The 17,823-nt window shown below is 49.4% G+C and overlaps 1 protein-coding gene across 1 annotated transcript in view; it reads left to right on the top strand.

Annotated features, from left to right (window-relative positions):
* Synj2 (synaptojanin 2) overlaps positions 1 to 17,823 on the top strand; it is a 101,647-nt gene that overhangs the window by 52,882 nt on the left and 30,942 nt on the right. Inside the window, 7 exon segments of the mRNA XM_045158245.1 lie at positions 5,417 to 5,478; positions 8,449 to 8,545; positions 11,289 to 11,461; positions 13,503 to 13,584; positions 14,228 to 14,377; positions 14,451 to 14,616; positions 16,750 to 16,941. Coding sequence (XP_045014180.1) covers positions 5,417 to 5,478; positions 8,449 to 8,545; positions 11,289 to 11,461; positions 13,503 to 13,584; positions 14,228 to 14,377; positions 14,451 to 14,616; positions 16,750 to 16,941 — 922 coding nt within the window.

Here is a 17,823-nt window from a genome sequence, read left to right as displayed (position 1 = left end):
GGTAGGAAGGATCACTGTGAGTTTGAGGCCACCCTGAGACTCCATAGTGAATTCTAGGTCAGCCTGGGCTAGAGTGAGACCCTACCTCGAAGAAAAAAGGTAAAGACCAACCTGAAAGTTGGTCTCTGGCCTCCACACGCATGCTGTGGCACACGCATCTCCCTCCTTCTCTCCCTCTCTGTCTCTCTCTCTCTCACACACACACATACACACATACACACACACACACAGAGCATAAAATAAAGGTTGTTTTCTTTGTTAAGCCTAGTTTACTATTCCATAAAGTGAAGTTAGTAACACCCGCCTCATAGGGTGGTAGAGAAGATGAAAGATCTTAATACATACAGAATTTAGTGCAGTATCTAGAACCCAATGCACTCAAATGGCAGCTGTTACTAATAATAACAGAAACAGGACTTCCAGTCAAGATGGCGTCTGCCTAAACATGCTTCACCTCGTGGGGAAGGAAACATGGATGCAGAACCTGAGGAGAGAATCTGCCCATCATGCCTCACCAGGGCCCCAGCTGAAACCTAAGAGTAACTGGGAAAATGAACAAGAGCACTGCTTTCTTGGTGAACCTGGTACCAGCACAAGGGTGAAAGAGATCGACACAGAGAACACTCAACTCCTACCAAACCAGAGATCCAGAGATACAGAGGCTCCCAAGACCTCATCAATGAAGCAGACCTAAAATGAACCCAACATGACTCAGGGAAATTCGCGTAAGAGGGGGCAAAAAGATTGTTAGAGCCACAAGTTGGAACATTATGCAGAGAGACATTGCCTCTTCCCCATAACTGATAGCTAACCCCACAATGCATGACTCTCATTCCGCAATGAGGAGGGTCCCTGCAGAGGAGGGAGGACAGGAATGAGGGTAAGGATGGTACCAACCAACATGTGCTATTTACATACTGAGTATGTCCATACTAATAAATAAAAAAATTGGTATGAAAAATAATAACAGAAACAAATGGAGAGTAACACAAGCCTCCCTGCAGGCGTAGTTCTGTGTCCTGAGGTAAGTCCCGTGTCTTCATCAGGACTCAGAGGAGTGGTGCAGCAAAAGGCCAGCTTCCCTGCCATGCCTCAGACTGATGGGAACTCAATAACTCCAGCAGCGTTCACAGCAGCTGCTGGACACACAGGACACCTTCAAGGAGCAGGGGGCAGGCACACGACAGTGCTACGTGAACAGAGCTGTGACAGACAGAGGACAGCTGATCTGGATGGCAGTTCTCAGGAGGAGCAGCAGGCCAGCCAGGATAGGTGGCAGGACTGCCCAGGGGTCTGACCGGCATCCTGCAGGGTTCTTGTCTACAGGGACTTGGAGTAGAGGTGGGACACTGGTGAGGCAGAGAAGTAGCCTGGCAGAGGGAAGAGCAAGGGCATCATTGTAAGCCCCAGGCTCATGGCATATCCAGGGAGTGGCACTAAATGCCTGGGGTCCTAGGCATGGGGCCTGGGAGAGATGGACATGGCTAGGTAGGACAGCTTGTAAGTTATACTAAGCTGGACTTCTAGACTAGGAGGCATTACCCCAGTAATGCCTGATTCTCCTGCCCATCAAAATCCTCTGAGAGCTTTAAGTGTCCTGATACCCAGGCTGTGCCATCTTAAATTACCATGTCTGCAGTTGGAAGCCAGTATAAATATTACTTGAAGATCCCAAGTGACTTGGTGACCCCATTGCATAGAAAAGCACAGGACCACCCGGTGGTAGGCAGGTAAGCCACTTTTCTTGGGGTCCATCTGACCATCAGCACTGTAGTCAGGGCACTTCCCGCTCAGCGTGCTGAGCTACCATGGGATGGGAGAGCTGCTCCTACACAGTGGACCACTGTCCCGATGGGCTTTGGGGTGGGGATGATACGACAGAAGTCTCTGGAGTGTTCCTACGGAAGGGGAAGGCAGGGGGGAGTTGCTCAGATATCCATGCTGATAGCCTTTAGGTGGGAGCAGAGCCTGGAAGGTACGGTTTGTGCTTGCAGACTGTGGGTGCAGCCTCTACTGTGACCCGCCAGAAGGTGTTCTGGGGACTTGGACTATAAGATCAGTTTTGTGATCTTAAACTAATGACTTTAGGGGCCAGACAGGGGTTGTTGGCTGTTTAGCCAGAAGAGTGGCTAGGGTGGAGGAGAAGGGAAGCTAAAACCAGCAACACACTTATGTCCATGGGGCTAGGGCCAATGGAGACTTCATTCTGCCCTAACCAGCTTCTTTCAAGGCTGCCGGCAGGCCTACGCCAGGCATAGGTAGTGCCCGACAAGGGTAGTGTGGGCCGGCACTGGAGTAGGCCACGGGCGGAGGAACGATTGGCTGCGCTGGGGATGGCAGATGAGGGACTTGGGGCCTGAGGAATCTAGACCGAAGGGATGTGTAGAGTGATCGAGGAAAGATGACTTCCTGAGAAAATGGGGGGGTGGAGCTACTGTTCCCACCTGAGGCCCTCCTGTGCTTAGGAAACAAAGGGCCCCAGCCTGTGGCTGTGATGCTGAGGTCTGGAAGCCCCTACAGCTCTGCAGGGTGGGGGCAGCCCAGAGCTGCTCTCTGCCAGCTGTGCCCTCCCTGGCCTCTTCACATGCTTTTGCAGCCAGAGCAAAGGAGGTGGCAGAAGACAGGAAGTGAGTCAAAACTGGTGCTGCCAAACCGCAGCGGGTGTGCATGAGCTGGAGGCGTTGTGAAAGGCACATTCCAGGCCCCACCCTCAGAAATTCAATTCCAGTAGATCCGTGCTAGGCCTGAAACTTACCTCCCCCCACCTTGAGGCAAGATTTCATTCTAGCCCACCCTGTAACTCACTCTGTAGCTCAGGTTGGCCTCAAACTCACAGCCATCCTCCTGCCTCAGCCTCTTTTGTGTGTGCTCATGTGAGTACAGGCGCAAATGTGTCACCGTGTCTGTGTGGAGGTTGACAGACAACCTCAGGCGTCAGTCCTTGCTTCCACCTTGTTTGAGGGAGAGAATCCCGTGCTCATTCCTGTCAGTGCTGGCTGGCCTGTGAGCTCTGGGATTTTCCTGTCTCTACTTCTCATCTCACCACAGAAGCTCTGGGATTACAGACACTCTTTGATGCACCTGGCTCTGTGTGGGTTCTTGGGATCTCAACTCAGGTTGGCATGTTTACACAGCAAGGGCTTTACCCACTGAGCCATCTCCCCAGACTACAAGAGAGGCAGAGCCAACAGGTGGGAAGGTCTTCTCAGTGAGGCAGGGCCATGGCGGCTTTGGAATTAAGTATGTGGCATTTTCCTAGCCAGGCATCAAAGCAAATAGCAAAATGAAGGTGTTCTGGCTTAACCTTTCTTAGAAACTTCCACTAATTCACAGCCCGGAGGGCTCATTTTATAGACCCACTTCCCTTGTGACCAAGGTCTTGGAGGACCAAACTGTGTATGGTTCCATGGCACTGGGATGACAGGAGGCATGCCACCATGCCTGGCCTTTGCTTGGGTGCCAGGGATCCAAACTCAGATCACCATGCCACATGTGCAGTAAGCACTTTACCACCAGAACCCGCTCCCCAGCCCCTGGCCTGCAGTTTCTGAATCTCTATCCTGGAGGCCACCTTTCTAGACATGTGCCTTCCTGAGGCATGTGCAGGCCGAATGTTCAGAGCTGGAGAGCAGTGTGTAACAGTGTTTGGGAATGGCCACGCTGTCATGTGGGAAAATCCAAGGGCACCACTCTTCCAGCACATCAAAACAACCAAAAGTACATGTTTTCAAAACTGGAACTAATTTCAGACTGACAGAAAAGTTGCAAGAACAGAAGAGAAAGCTTGCCTGTGTCTCTTACCTAGGTTCACTAAATTGTCCCTTTTGATCATATATGTGCATTATTTTCAGAATTACTTGAGTGAGAGTGGATTGTATACGTCATGTTTCTTTGCCTATGAATAAATATCTCAGGATGTTTTCCTTAGAACAATTCTCTCTTGCCTTTCCACAGCAGAGGAACACATTTGAGAGATTCAACACGGACACAATACATCAGATTGGCAGTCATTGTCCCCGTCGGTCGGTTCTCTCAGTAGCTCCCTGTGTGCGCTCCTTTTTCTCGTCAGGCCAGGATCACTGCATAGTCTCACACTCCCAGTCTTCTTAACCCAAATGGACCAACTTCTTGGCCTTGCTGATTCTTGAGACATTAACACTGAGAATGCAGACCTTCTTTTTCTTGACATCAGGAGTCTCTCGTTTGGAGTGTTTCTGTTGTTTCAGGGTGTAAATCCCTTTGTGACACCATGTCCTTCTAGACATATAGTGTCCACCTTGCTCCTCATTAGTGAATTAAGATTGGTCACCAGTCAAGGTGATAATGCAGATTTGTCACTTATAATTGTCACTAACCAGCAGTCCATAGTGGACACTTTGAGGTCTGGTGAGTACTTTGTTCCTTGTCACATTTTCCCCTAACATTAATCATCAGTCTGTGATGTTTACTGTCATTTACTCTGATGGTTGTAAAATGATTGTTCTAGTACTGACTTTACACTTTCTACCATAAGAAAAAGACCTCACTTCTTCCCCATTATGTCCACTCACGTACTTGCCCACCAATCCTTCCATCTCTCCATCCACCCCTCTATCCATAACTATCATCACAGGGATTTCTAGGTTCCTGTTGTATTCACTAAGTATAATAAACGTCATTATATTCTTTTTTTTTAAAATTTTTTTTTGGTTTATTTATTTATTTGCAAGCCGAGAGAGTATGGGCAAGGCCAGGGCCTCCAGTCAATGCAAACAAATTCCAGATGCATGAGCTACTTTGTGCATCTGGCTTTATGTGGGTACTGGGGAATCGAACCTGGGTTGTTAGACTTTGCAGGCAAATGCCTTAACCACTGAGCAATCTCTCCAGCCCCTGTCATTATATTCTTGCATGCTCACATTGCCCAACATCTGGCCAGTGACAGTCCCTTCAAGTTGGATGCAGTAACAATATATATTTGAAATTTTTATTTTAGTTAACTATTAAACAGGTAGTTCTAAATGTTAAGATGAGATCATTAGGATATCTTGGATCTTGAGTTTACTGGGGTCCCTGGAGAACTAAGGAAGGTGGAAATTAGGGTCCTGCTCCCCAGTTGTTCTGACTGAAGAGCTTGCAGATATCATACCTGCCTCGTGGTCTTACCTTGAAATTTCTCTTGGCTGTGGATAGATTTTGCCAGCATGGTCCGTGCTGTAGTCAGGATACTGCAGCTGCAGAACTGGACTCCCCAGACCTTGGTTGGGAGTATTGTTAGCAGAGATCAGGGAGCCTGACCTGACACAGGAATTCCCTGCCAGGGAATGAGTCACAGAGAAATTTGCCATATGCAGCCTGGCTGTCAGAGGGAGAGAGGGAATGTGGTTGTCCTTGGCTCCCTGAGCAACAACGTCACCATGTCCTCTCCTTGTTGCAGGTTGGCTCCCATCATCTGAGACTCCACAGAGGCCTGGAGGCCAACGCCCCTGCTTTTGACAGGTAGGGATTGTTCAACACCACCTGAGATCTGTTATTCTCCAATCAGATGGAGGCAGGAGGAAGAGGGGAACCCCAATTCTCAATCCAAATCTGCCTTTTACTTTGTTCCTTTACACAAAAAAAGAGATTATAAAATGGGATTTTTGGGGCTTGAGAAATGGCTTAGCAGCTAAAGCATTTGCCTGCAAAGCCAAAGGACCCCAGGATCAACTCCCCAGGACCCACGTTAGCCAGATGCACAAGGGGGCACACACATCTGGAATTCTTTTGCAGTGGCTGGAGGCCCTGGCACGCCCATTCTCTCTCTTTCTCTCCCAAATAAATAAATAAATAAATTTTAAAAATAAAATGGGATTTTTGCTTGCTCTCAGTTTTCCCTGAAAATTAATTTGTTAATGTTTAGGTAATACATTGCAGTCTGTCAGTTTCTTCTTACAATGAGGTTTCTTCCATTTCTTCTAATTAATAAGGAGTAATCTAAATTATACAATATCAGTACCTGATTTTGGCTAAGAATAATGTATTCTTAAATTTTAAAAAATATAGAAAGTAAAAATTTAACTCCCAAATCACACCCAGAGATTTTACTATTAGCATTTTTTTAATGTAGTAGATAAGAATTTTGGTGTACATGTTTTTTAAAACCTGAATTGAACCATGACATACTGTTTTGCACCTTGCTTAGAAAAAGCCATTGCTAAGATGAACTATTTATAATCTGTACTTGAAAAATTATAAGTGAAATTAACAAAAGCTCATACATTTTGGGTGCTTTATTCATCCCGCCTGATGCTTTAGTGGTTTGACACTTGCTTGTGTGTGTTTTTGTTGAACAAAACACCGGTAACATGAGCCCCGCTGTGACTCCCTAATTAGTTGCTGCACATAATGGGCTTTTGCTGTAAGAGTTGTGTCATCCAATAATAAGAATGCGTTGCCCTTTTCCAGAACACGGCCGTGTGTTCAAGTGTGATTCACATGGAGCTGGTTTGGTTGTCATTGGCGGATACTGTGCTCTGAAAATAGTAGACATCAGCTGAAATGAAGCTCACCCCAAGTAAGAGGAAGGTGTCCGGCTAAGCTTGTTTCAAACAGCTTCTCTTATGCCTCGAGTGGATGCAGGGTCTTTAGTCAGCAGCCAGACTATGATCGCACTTTTAGATTAAAGGGAAGGGAAGAAGCATGTGATGCGCAGTGGTCTCATCACTCACCTCTGCTCCTCGTGGCTTCTCTGCTCAGGGAGGTTGAGCAGATGAAAAGAGCACAGCATTTGCTCCAGGTCAGCTTTGGTGGCAGGAGAGAGGAGAGCAGCAGGGAGGAGTAGACTTCCCCTCCAACCTTGAGAAACAGTTCCCTTCTTGCTGCTGGGACAGCACACTTGGGCAGAAGCAGCTGGTGGAAGGAGAGGATGGATGGCATCCAGCAGGGCAGAGGAGCACAGCAGGAGCAGGATGCTGGCTCGCGGCGTCGCACCCCAGCAGGGAGAAGCAGCAAGACTGAGCCAGCCAGCAGTGAGCCTCCGCCCGGCAGAGGCAGAGCTCCTCCCGCATGCCTCCACTTCCCAAAGGCTCCACCAGCTGGGGACTGAGTGTGAGGCTTAATCCCAGTCGCACGAGGCTGGGGAGATGCTTCACATTCAGACCACACAGCTTGGAATCTGGAATCCATGGGGAAGCAGGTCAGAGGTCAGGCAGGAAGACCATCCGCGGGCATGTCTGAGAAGCTGCGCCGTAGCATATGGCTTGGATGTGTGGCTACAGTAGGCCTGTGTCACCCAGTGATGGACTCAGCAGGTGACTTGGCTTTCTTCACCAGAGACAGGCTCCACTCGTCAGATTTCATGAGGTGGGGTTCAGGGTAGGGAGGGTGAGCACCTTTTCTGGGGCACCCTGAGAACTGAGCCTACATATTCATCCTGTCTTGTCCTGTAGCAGAGCTGGCAGACTTGAGGTAGACGCAGGTGCTTTTGAGTATTTTACATTTAATGAGGTCAGCTAGTCCACCCCCAAACTACCCACTTCAAAATACATATTCTTGGGGTTGGGGAGGAATCTGCTTGCAAAGCCTGCAGGCCTGGCTTCGATTCCCAAGCTGCCCATGTAAGCCAGACACAAAAAGTAGAGCAAGCATCTGGTATTCATGTGCAGTGACAAGAAGCCCTGAGGCATCCCCACCCCTACCCCCCCCACACACACAAATAAATAGATAATTTTAACAACAGCCTCTGGTACAAGTGTTCCCCAGGTCACGCAGGTTTTGTGGTGCCATCTCATTTGGTTCACACTTGAAAGGCAGCACTCAGAAGGCAGCTGCACCATAATGCTGAGGTGTAGCCTTGCCCGCCAGCATGTCTATTTGAGAGAAGGATGAAACAGCAAGGGAAAGAACAGTTACATGTCAGGCGTGGTGGCGCACGCCTTTAATCCCAGCACTCAGGAGGCAGAGGTAGGAGGATCGCTGTGAGTTCAGGGCCACCCCGAGACTACATAGTGAATTCCAGGTCAGCCTCAGCTAGAGTGAGACCCTACCTCCAAAGAGAGAGAGAGAGAGACAGAGAAAGAGAGAGAGAGAGGGAGGGAGGGAGAGGGAGGGAAATTACAAATTAACTACAATGATGGGCACATCTTACGAGACTGAAACATTTTCCATATTTGATGGCGGTCCTTTATAGAATGGTCAGCATAGCCTCAAGTCTGACTTCCTGGGCATTGTTCCTGCCCTACGTGTTCCATGCAGACGGTCCCTGGACTGACTTGTTCCATCCATGGGATTTTGCTGAGCAATGATGGAGGCCAGGAGGAAAGGACTTTCTCCTCCCACACACTCTAGGTCAAGGGCATGGTGGGCCCTTGGCTACTGGTGTTGAGAAAGTGCCATCCCTCCTGCTCCTCCTTCCTCAAGAGACAAGATGGGGGCAGTGGCTGCCCAGCGCAGGTGACAGGGAGTCACCATCCACCATGGTTGTTGCAGGCACATGGTGCTTCTGAAGGCGCAGTACGGGAAGCAGGTGGTCGTGAACCTGCTGGGAAGCAGAGGTGGAGAGGAGGTGCTCAACAGGGCCTTCAAGGTAACACTCACTTCCTCCAAAGCTGGGACTGGGTGGGGAGGAGAAGAAGTGGGGCCCCAAGACTCAGAGGCAACCTAGCACCTGTGGCCAGGTGGCCCTGCTTTGGTTTTCAGAGCCCAGGGCTGGGTGGTGTGGACTCTTGTTGCACTCTTGGCTTTTCATGAGCTGAGAGAGAGAATTTGCTCAAAGTCTACACAAAGCTCCATTTCCTGAGCCCCATATAGGTGGGGAGGCCTCCTGTGCTCTCCTGAGGAGCTGCTTTCCTGACCAAAAAAATGGAGAAAGGGAAGCCCAGGCACTGGCCTGGCACCTCCAGAGGCCGTGCCCACCAACACCCAAGGATATTATGCCTCCTTTGCTCTTCAGAGCTTGCTGGGTGCAGAGCAGAACCCTGTGTCGCCTCCTCCTGCCTTGGTGCCCTTCAAAGCCCATGCTCAGGTTTGGGTTGCTCATGAAGTCTGTGTACCAGCTTCTGGCAGGCTCCCTTGTTTCCTGGGTGCTCAGTCCACGGAAGGATGGGGCCATGGCAAGGAAAGAGCCAGAGCTGGTGATTCCAGCATGCCTCTCGCTGGTTACAGAGACCAGGCCTCTCCTTCACCTGGCAGTCTGCATGCCATGAAAGACTCCGTGTGAGCTGGGATGACCTCCCCAGTCCTGTCCAGGATTCCATGGTCCCTGTTTAGTAGAGAAAGGCTCTTTTGGTTGTCTGACTCAAGGAAGCCCCTTATGGAAACAGGTTAAGGTCACATTGAAGGGGTTGTGCAGCCTCTACTGCCATCCTAACATCTGACCCCTTGACCCCTGACCCATGGCTTAGGGGAAACCAATACACCTGGGTGCTCATTTCACTCGCTTAGAAAGGCCACATGCTTGGCGCTGCTTGCCAGTTTAATTTGGCCAGACCTGCTTTTCCTGTTTAGTTTGTTGCTATGAGCAACCCACTCAAGAAATATAATTCTTCCCACCATCTTGGCAGTGATGTTAGCTGCTTATTTTAAAGAAGGAGAAAGGGGGAGTAACAGTCACACACACACACACACACACACACACACACACACACACACACACTTCTTCAATAGCAGCAAAAATCCAAATCTCTTTCCTTTTTGTTCCTTGAGTCATGGAAAGGACATCCATAGCCTTTCCGCCCGCAGCTGTGGCAATGTCCCAGACACTGAAATGAAGGCCTCTTTTACACACAGAGGGCAGGAGATAGCTGCCTAGGAAGAGGGAACAGTCCCTGAGCAGGTAGAGGAGGAGACACCGCTCTACCTGCCTAGCGACCTGGACTGTGACCCTTGACTAGAGTCCCTGGGCTCTGGAAGTTATCATTAGTTCACAGCTGGGCTAGATGCTGACTCCAGAGGGTGGCATTCGAAGCCACTAAGCAGAAGCCACTTAGCACACCCGCTCAGTTCCACAGGCTTCATTTTCCCAGCAAGACTTTCTTGTATGTATTTATGAGCAGATAGAGAAAAGAGAGAGAGAGAGAGAGTGAGTACGCTCCCGGGACTCCTGTCACTATAAACAAACTCCAGATGCATCTTCCCTCCACTTTGTGCATCTGGCTTTACATGGTTACTGGGTTACTAAACTCAGGCTGGCACAGGCTTTGCAAACGAGTGCCTCTAACAATTGAGCCATCTCATCCCAGCCCCCCCAGCAAGACTTTCTTGAAGATGGTAGTGCGTCAATTTATATTCTGGCTACGCAGGATGATCCAGTCTTTCAAGTCCTTCAGAATCCTTAAGAACCTCTGGCTGGGGCTGGAGAGATGGCTTAACGGTTAAGCGCTTGCCTGTGAAGCCTAAGGACCCCGGTTCGAGGCTCAATTCCCCAGGACCCACGTTAGCCAGATGCACAAGGGGGCGCACGTGTCTGGAGTTCGTTTGCAGTGGCTGGAGACCCTGGCACGCCCATTCTCTCTCTCTATCTGCCTCTTTCTCTGTCTGTTGCTCGCAAATAAATAAAAATAAATAAAAAAATAATAAAAAAAAGAAGAACCTCTGGCTGGACAGATGGGCCCAGAGCTGGAGTCCCCTGGGAAGCCTAGGGTGCTTTGGTGAGAAGGCTCAGGAGTTGCCAGTCCAGGGAAAGGAGACCGCTCCTCTTTGAGGAGTGCCCCGAGCCGTCAGTAGCCATGGGCTGTGCTTCTCTTGGGTCCCCATCTTCACTCTGGCTCCCTGGCTGGGGCTTACGGCGCTTGACCTCTGCCTTCGCTCCGTTGGAGTTTTACTTCTGTACATATCCTGCTAGCCATCTCCACCTAGCAACCACACAGCAGCGCCTGCCCACCTACAGCTGGAACCTGTCAGGAGGGGCTGGTTGCCAGGCAACCTGAGCTGGATTATGAGCTCTGCAGTCTGGCACTGTCTCTGAGGGCCGAGACACTTGGTCAACCTGAAGAACAGAGCAACCCTTCCCTCACCTGTGCCCTCTGAGAGCCCCACAGAGTGGGATGTCCTCCAGAGAGACACCCTTACTCTGGGCTCCTTTGCCCAAGGGGCACCTCCTGCCCTATTGCAGGCAAGATGCTCTCCTGGCTTCTCTTACCCCATGGCCTTAGTCTTGTGCTTTTCTTTCAAGGTCAGGGCTGGGCAATGGCCTGGTCCTCCAAGAACCTTCCAGCCGATGTGTGTGCTCTAGTGCATGACTGGGGTGCTGCAGCTCGGGGCACTGCCCAAGGAAGTTTGCAGCCACTGGCTTCCCACCCGGTGCTCATGTCCTCCCCTTCCCTTTGCAGAAGTTGCTCTGGGCTTCTTGCCACGCCGGGGACACGCCTATGATAAATTTTGACTTCCATCAGTTTGCCAAAGGCGGGAAGCTAGAGAAATTGGAGAACCTGTTGCGGCCTCAGTTAAAGCTACACTGGGATGACTTTGATGTGTTCGCGAAGGGCGAGAATGTAAGTCCACGGTGAGTCCAGCCAGAGCCTTGTCTTGCTGGAGGAGGAGCCCAGGGGTTCTGGCATCTCAACAGGAGCTTTGCCCCTTCCTGGCTGCTGGGCTGTGCTTGCATTTTCCTGGGTCATAAACTGTGATACTGGGCCTCTGGGATCCTGACCTTCTCCCTTCCCTTCCTGCAGTCAGAGATCTGCTTTTGAATTTTGTGAGCAGATAGTAAAAGCTAGTTTTCTGGAAAAAAGAAATGTCCTAAAATAAAGAACTCCATTAAAACATTGAGCTCAGCCAGGCACCCGAGAAGCTGAGGAAGGAGGATCACAATGAATTCGAGGCCACCCTGAGACTACATAGTGAATTCCAGGTCAGCCTGGGTTAAAGTGAGACCCTACCTCAAAAAAAAAAAAAAAAAAAAAAAATTGAGCTTAGAGCTGTAGATGTAACTTAGTACAAAACCCTGGGTTTGATTCTCAATACCTAAACTGAGTATGGTAGTTCATACCTATAATCCCAGTACCCAGAAGGTGGAGGCAGGAGGATCAAAAGTTCAAGGTTATCTTTGGCTACATGGTAAGTTTGAGGCCAACCCTGGGATATGTGAGACCCTGCCTCAAAAGCAAATCACAACAAAAAGTAAAAACAGGTAACTTATCCGCACTGTCACAGGACTTAATCAGGAAGGAGCAGGCAGAGATCATAGTGGGAGAGCTGGCCCCACGGACGCGGGGCTGTGGGGTACCCTGTTGGGGGCAGAGAGACAGGGAAGGCCTATTTCCTTCAATCACAGCAGTCTTCTTCATTGCAGATCCAAGTTCAAGACATCACCCACTTGCTACCTGGCCACACCAGAGGCTTTTGTCGTCACTCACAGACACATGTAGAACATTTGGAATGACACTGTGCCTTCTTGTCTCAGCTCATAGTGTAAACTTCTCACTACTTATTGCCACATGCCCCATCTTTTTGTCCCTTTGCTGGTGATTTCCCTATTTAAACCTTCAGTGCTGAGGTGTGGCTTGGCACTCCAAGCACAAGAAGGCAGCCATGAACCATACAGAGGACACACCAGCGAGGCTTCCTTCAGGCAGATCAGTGTTAACGAGCAGCGATATAAAGGTGCCCATCAACTAACAATGGGGCTATGTCCTGATAACCCATGATTATATGGCAAAAATAGCTTTACAATGCACTTAATATTCCAATTAACCCCTCATAAAATAAAATAAAAATTGTTCAGTTGAACCGTCCTACATCCGCCTGTCTGTATATATTAGCCAATGTGTCTTTAAGTAGAAGCATGTTAAGCAAGGTTATTGACTAGTTGATGGCACTGTGTGGCCAGATACCACGAGAAGATTCCCAGATGAAGTATTTGCTGATGTAACGCTCATGCAATTTGGTATAACGTCACTGTTATGGCTAACAAGACCTGACCATGTTTACAGTGACCCCGGGGGTCATTGCGAGCACGCTGTGGGGTCTGCTTTCCATAGCTACAGAGCCAGGTCCTTGCAGTTATATGCCAGAGTGCTGGTGAGCTGCTAGGTGAGACGCAAGGGGGCTTTCTTTTGCAACAAGTTTCTTTAGTGCAGTGGTTTGAACATGTTCCACAGAGACTCGTGTGTTTTGAATGCTTGGTCTCTAGCTGGTAACAATTTGGTAGTTGGAGCCTTGCTTGAGGAGGAGGTGCACTGCTTGGGGTGGGCTTGAGGTGTTGTACAAACTCCCCCTTCTCAGAGCTGAGCTCACTCTTGCTACTTTCTGCCAGCTGATTCAGGATGTGATGCCCAGCCTCCGCTCTACCACCTCCCCTGCCACGCTGAAACTTTCCCTTGAGACATGAAGACACAACAAACTTTGTCCTCCCATTAACTACTTCTGGTCAGGTGTTCTGTCCCAGCAAAGTGAACTACGATATTTAGGAACAGACAGACAAAGGCCCTTGTGCTACAGCTGTTTGCTCTTCCACACACATCTGGCGTGTGGTGGCATAGCGGTGAGCACAGCTGCCCTCCAAACACATCTTGTGATTGTTCATCTCTTCTTGTGGTCCTCAGTTTTCAGAAAGGCACTTTGCGGATGAACTGTCTCGACTGCCTGGACCGCACCAACACCGTGCAGGGCTTCATCGCACTTGAGGTGTGTTCCTTGGGCCATCCGGTCCTATCCCGGGCCTTTGGCGGGGCATGCTAGGCCTTCAGCAGCAAGATGAGGGTAGCTGCACGGGCTTGACTTTCCAGTGGTTCATCAGGTGACAGAGATTGTGGGTGGGCTTAGAGTGGTTCCCTGTGTGGCTGTCTACTTGTGCCACCAGACATTTCTCCCTGTCATAGGCATACTTATTCACACACCTTCTGAAATGCATCCCAGACACACTGGTCCAAAGACTCCAGGCACCCTGGAGAAGCAGCATTCTATACAGTGATAGTGACAAATGTACTCCAGGGCCAGGGCAGCGTGAGACTGGCTAAGACAAGGCTGGCCCCGAAGCCTGAGAGGGATAGCTGCGTGTCAGTGTGTCCCCAACTGCCTCACTTCCCTCTTATAGCTCCATCTGTGTCACTTGCTGTCCCCCACTGCTTGTTGTCCATCCTTGTTAGGATTCCAGAGAAAAGAGATTGTGAGCAATCTGAGTACAGTTTGAGAGGGTCAGGGTGGGGAGCCACCTTCTTTTTGGCTCCAGAGCTTCATCTGCAGTCTACTAAGAAAGGGGCTCACTAGGAAGCACCTAAGGACATTGTGTGTAGGCAGGCAGTGACACTATCCTTTATTTCTTCCCCAGGTCCTTCACCTGCAGCTCGAGAGCCTGGGGCTGAATTCGAAGCCTATCATTGACCGCTTTGTGGAGTCCTTCAAAGCCATGTGGTCTCTGAATGGGCACAGCCTGAGCAAGGTGTTCACAGGCAGCAGGGCCCTGGAGGGCAAGGCCAAGGTAGGAGTAAGCCGAGGGGTTGGGGAAGAGAATCGCTGTGGACCCCCCTCACCCTGTGCTTGGGCTCATGCAGGTGGGGAAGCTGAAGGATGGGGCCCGGTCCATGTCTCGTACCATCCAGTCCAACTTCTTCGATGGGGTGAGGCAGGAGGCCATCAAGCTGCTGCTGGTTGGCGATGTCTACAGTGAGGAATCCACAGACAAAGGGAGGATGCTCCTGGACAACACTGCCCTTCTGGGTAATGGCACTTGCCTTTGTGTGGGTTGTCTACTGCCTTCCTGCTTCGAGGAGGCAGAGGGTGGCCATGGATGAGGCTAACAGCCCTACTACATGCCACAGTATGAGCCAAGATGGCAGTTGCAGATCCAGAGCGTCTGGTCTAAGTCTCCTGCTCTAATCTTGACCTACATAGCTTTCAGCTGTCCCTGAGTGGTTGTCCCTCAGGCTCCACAGAGCATTAGTTCCAGGATCCTCATGGATCCCAAACTCTACAGATGCTCAAATGCCCTCTGCATAGAGCCTACACACCTTGTCCACTGCACATTAGCTCTTCTCTAGATTACTTAAATGCCAAATACGGTGTACATACTAAGTAAACAGGTTTCTGTTGTTCAGGAGAAATAACGAGAGTAAACTCTGTACATGTTCTGTACAGATTGTATATTTAAAAAAATTTTTCAATCCGTGGTTGGATAAATCTGAAGCTCAGCCACCACAGAGGTGGAAGACTGGATTTCCTGGAGCCTGTGTCTTCTGGTGCCTTCTACTTTCCTGGCTTGGATAAAAATTGCCCAAGAGGGCTGGGGAAATTGCTTAGCGGTTAAGGCATTTGCCTGCGAAACCTAAGCACCCTGGTTTGATTCCCCAGGACCCACGTAGGCCAGATGCACAAGTGGGCTCATGTGTCTGGAGTTCCTTTGCAGTGGCTGGAGGTCCTGGCATGCCCATTCTCTCTTTCTCTCTGCATCTTCCTCTCTCTCTCTCTCAAATAAATAAATAAATAAATAAAATATTTGAAAAAAGAACTTAAAAAAAATTGCCCAAGAGAGGAGGATAAGAGAGGGCTGGGTGAAAGCCTGCCTGTGCTGTTCTGGGAGCGTCAGTGTCTGAATTAGCATTCACCGTCCTCGGCCACCCTGGCAGGTATCATGCAGCCCTAGGGGAGCGGTCTCTGGGGTTGGCCTGCTGAAACCTTCTGGCCCCACAGGACCCAGCAGAAATAAAAGAAATAAAAGGGTACATCGTGGAGTCCAGGGTTGAGGATGTGTCGGGTCTTGCAAGGCTCACAGTTAATGGAGGTCTCTTTTTCGTTGTTGTTGTTTTTCGAGCTAGGGTTTCACTTTAGCCCAGGCTGACCTGAACTTCACTAGGTAGTCTCAGGGTGGCCTCCAACTCAGGACGATCCTCCTACCTCTGCCTCCCAAGTGCTGGGGTTAGAAGCATGCAACAACATGCCAGCTTAGGGGTTTCTTTAGGAAGTTTCCTGTTTGGTTTTGTGTTATAGGATCTTACTAAAGTGCCTAAGCTGGCCTTGAAGTCGCTCTGTAGCCAGAGCAGGTCTCGAATTAAAATCCTGCCTTGACCTTCCAAATAGCTATGACTACAGTCCTAGACCACTACACCTGGATTCTTTGAGGATCCTTATTGATTGATTTATTTGGGGGGCTTGTTTTTTGAGATAGGCTCTCACTCTAGCGTAAGCTGACCTGGAACTCACTCTGGTCTCAGTCTGGTCTCAAGTTCTCAGTGATCCTCTAACCTCAGCTTTCCAAGTGCTGCGACTAAAGGCGTGTGCCACCACACACAGCTTTGGGAACTTTCAGTGGCAGCCTACTTCTTGGTGCCTTGGTTGATAAGGCATGACAGATGTATTTATATGCACATACATATGTTATATATAATTATGCATACTTTCCTATATTATATGTATATAATTCAAATTCATATTTCTTTTTCTTTATATATGACTATGTAAACACATTAGCTATGAGACCCATTGCAATGTCACCTTGCTCTCGTTGCTGTGCCTTGTTCCATAGGATCATGGAGTGAGTGCTCAGAACTAGGCTTTCTCCTCCTGTGTCCGAGATTCCCTGTCACTAGATGCCACGTGGCTTCTGTGACTGAAAGTGGGGACAAGGACATGGAGAGGTACATTTCCGGCCCTGTGTTTTCATGCCTTCGTTGCAGGTAGGGACGTGGAGAGGATGACAGGACATGAGCTTTCTGTCGTCTTCCCGTGGACTGTATTCTGGCCCATATTCACAGGCTCATGAATGGCTTTCTCTGAAAGGCTATTTCTATTGTGACTTTGGAGGATGCTAGGGATCTGAGCTCCAGAGAAACATTTCTTTTTTATGCCTTTTCACAGTAACACCCAGGATCCTGAAGGCCATGACAGAGCGCCAGTCGGAATTCACAAATTTTAAGCGGGTCCGAATCGCCATGGGGACCTGGAACGTGAATGGAGGAAAGCAGTTCCGCAGCAACCTCCTGGGCACAGCTGAACTTGCTGACTGGCTTCTGGACGCACCTCAGCTCTCAGGAGCCGTAGACAACCAGGGTGAGGACAGCCACTTTGGAGAAGGCCAAACGCGATCCTCTCCACCCTGACCTTGGGAGAGACATCACCTTATAGAATTTAGTATTTGCGTTTTCATTCCTCAAAGTGTTTTAAAAGTGCCATGGACTTACCTTCTAGATATTGCCCAGCAAGTTAACTATGTGATTCCTCTTTTCCAAATGCTTAGAGTTCTTGAGGGTGGAGCTTTTGCAATCTTAGGCTTGAGTTGTGGGATCCCAGGTGCTACCTGGAGGAGATGTGACTTGTAGGGACATGCTGCTGCTGTCAGGAGCTGGCTGGAGCCGGCCTGTGATGAATGCCACTGTTGCTCAAGACCACCTCACCCCTGCCATTCTCTCAGCCCACTCCAGCTTGGCTATCCCCAGTCTGGAACTCCAAAATCCTACATGCTTCAACATCTAAAATGTTTTCAGGCTGGGCATGGTGACGCACACCTTTAATCCCAGCACTTGGGAAGCAGAGGTAGGAGGATTGCTGTGAGTTCGAGGCTACCCTGAGACTCCATAGTGAATTCCAGGTCAGCCCTGGCTAGAGTGAGACTCTACCTAGAAAAACAAAATAACAAAAAAATAACAATAAAATGTTTTCAGTGCCATTGTGACATTACAAGGGAAAAATTCCACTTCTGACCTTGTGATGGGTCACAGTGAAAACACAGGTGCACTCAAAATTTATACAATTGCTGTCAGGAACCAGGGGTGGTGGTGCACGCTTTTAATCCCAACACTCGGGGTAGAAGTAGGAGGATATCTGTGAGTTTGAGGCTAGCCTGGGACTACAGAGTGAATTCCAGGTCAGCCTGGGCTAGAATGAGACCCTACCTCAAAAAAAAAAAAAATTACCTTCAGGGTATGTGTACAA

This window comes from Jaculus jaculus, chromosome 9 (assembly GCF_020740685.1).
Source record: "Jaculus jaculus isolate mJacJac1 chromosome 9, mJacJac1.mat.Y.cur, whole genome shotgun sequence".
Lineage (NCBI taxonomy): Eukaryota > Metazoa > Chordata > Mammalia > Rodentia > Dipodidae > Jaculus > Jaculus jaculus.
The sequence above is the reverse complement of the archived record's forward strand: the minus strand, read 5'-3'. Positions and strand labels throughout refer to the sequence as shown.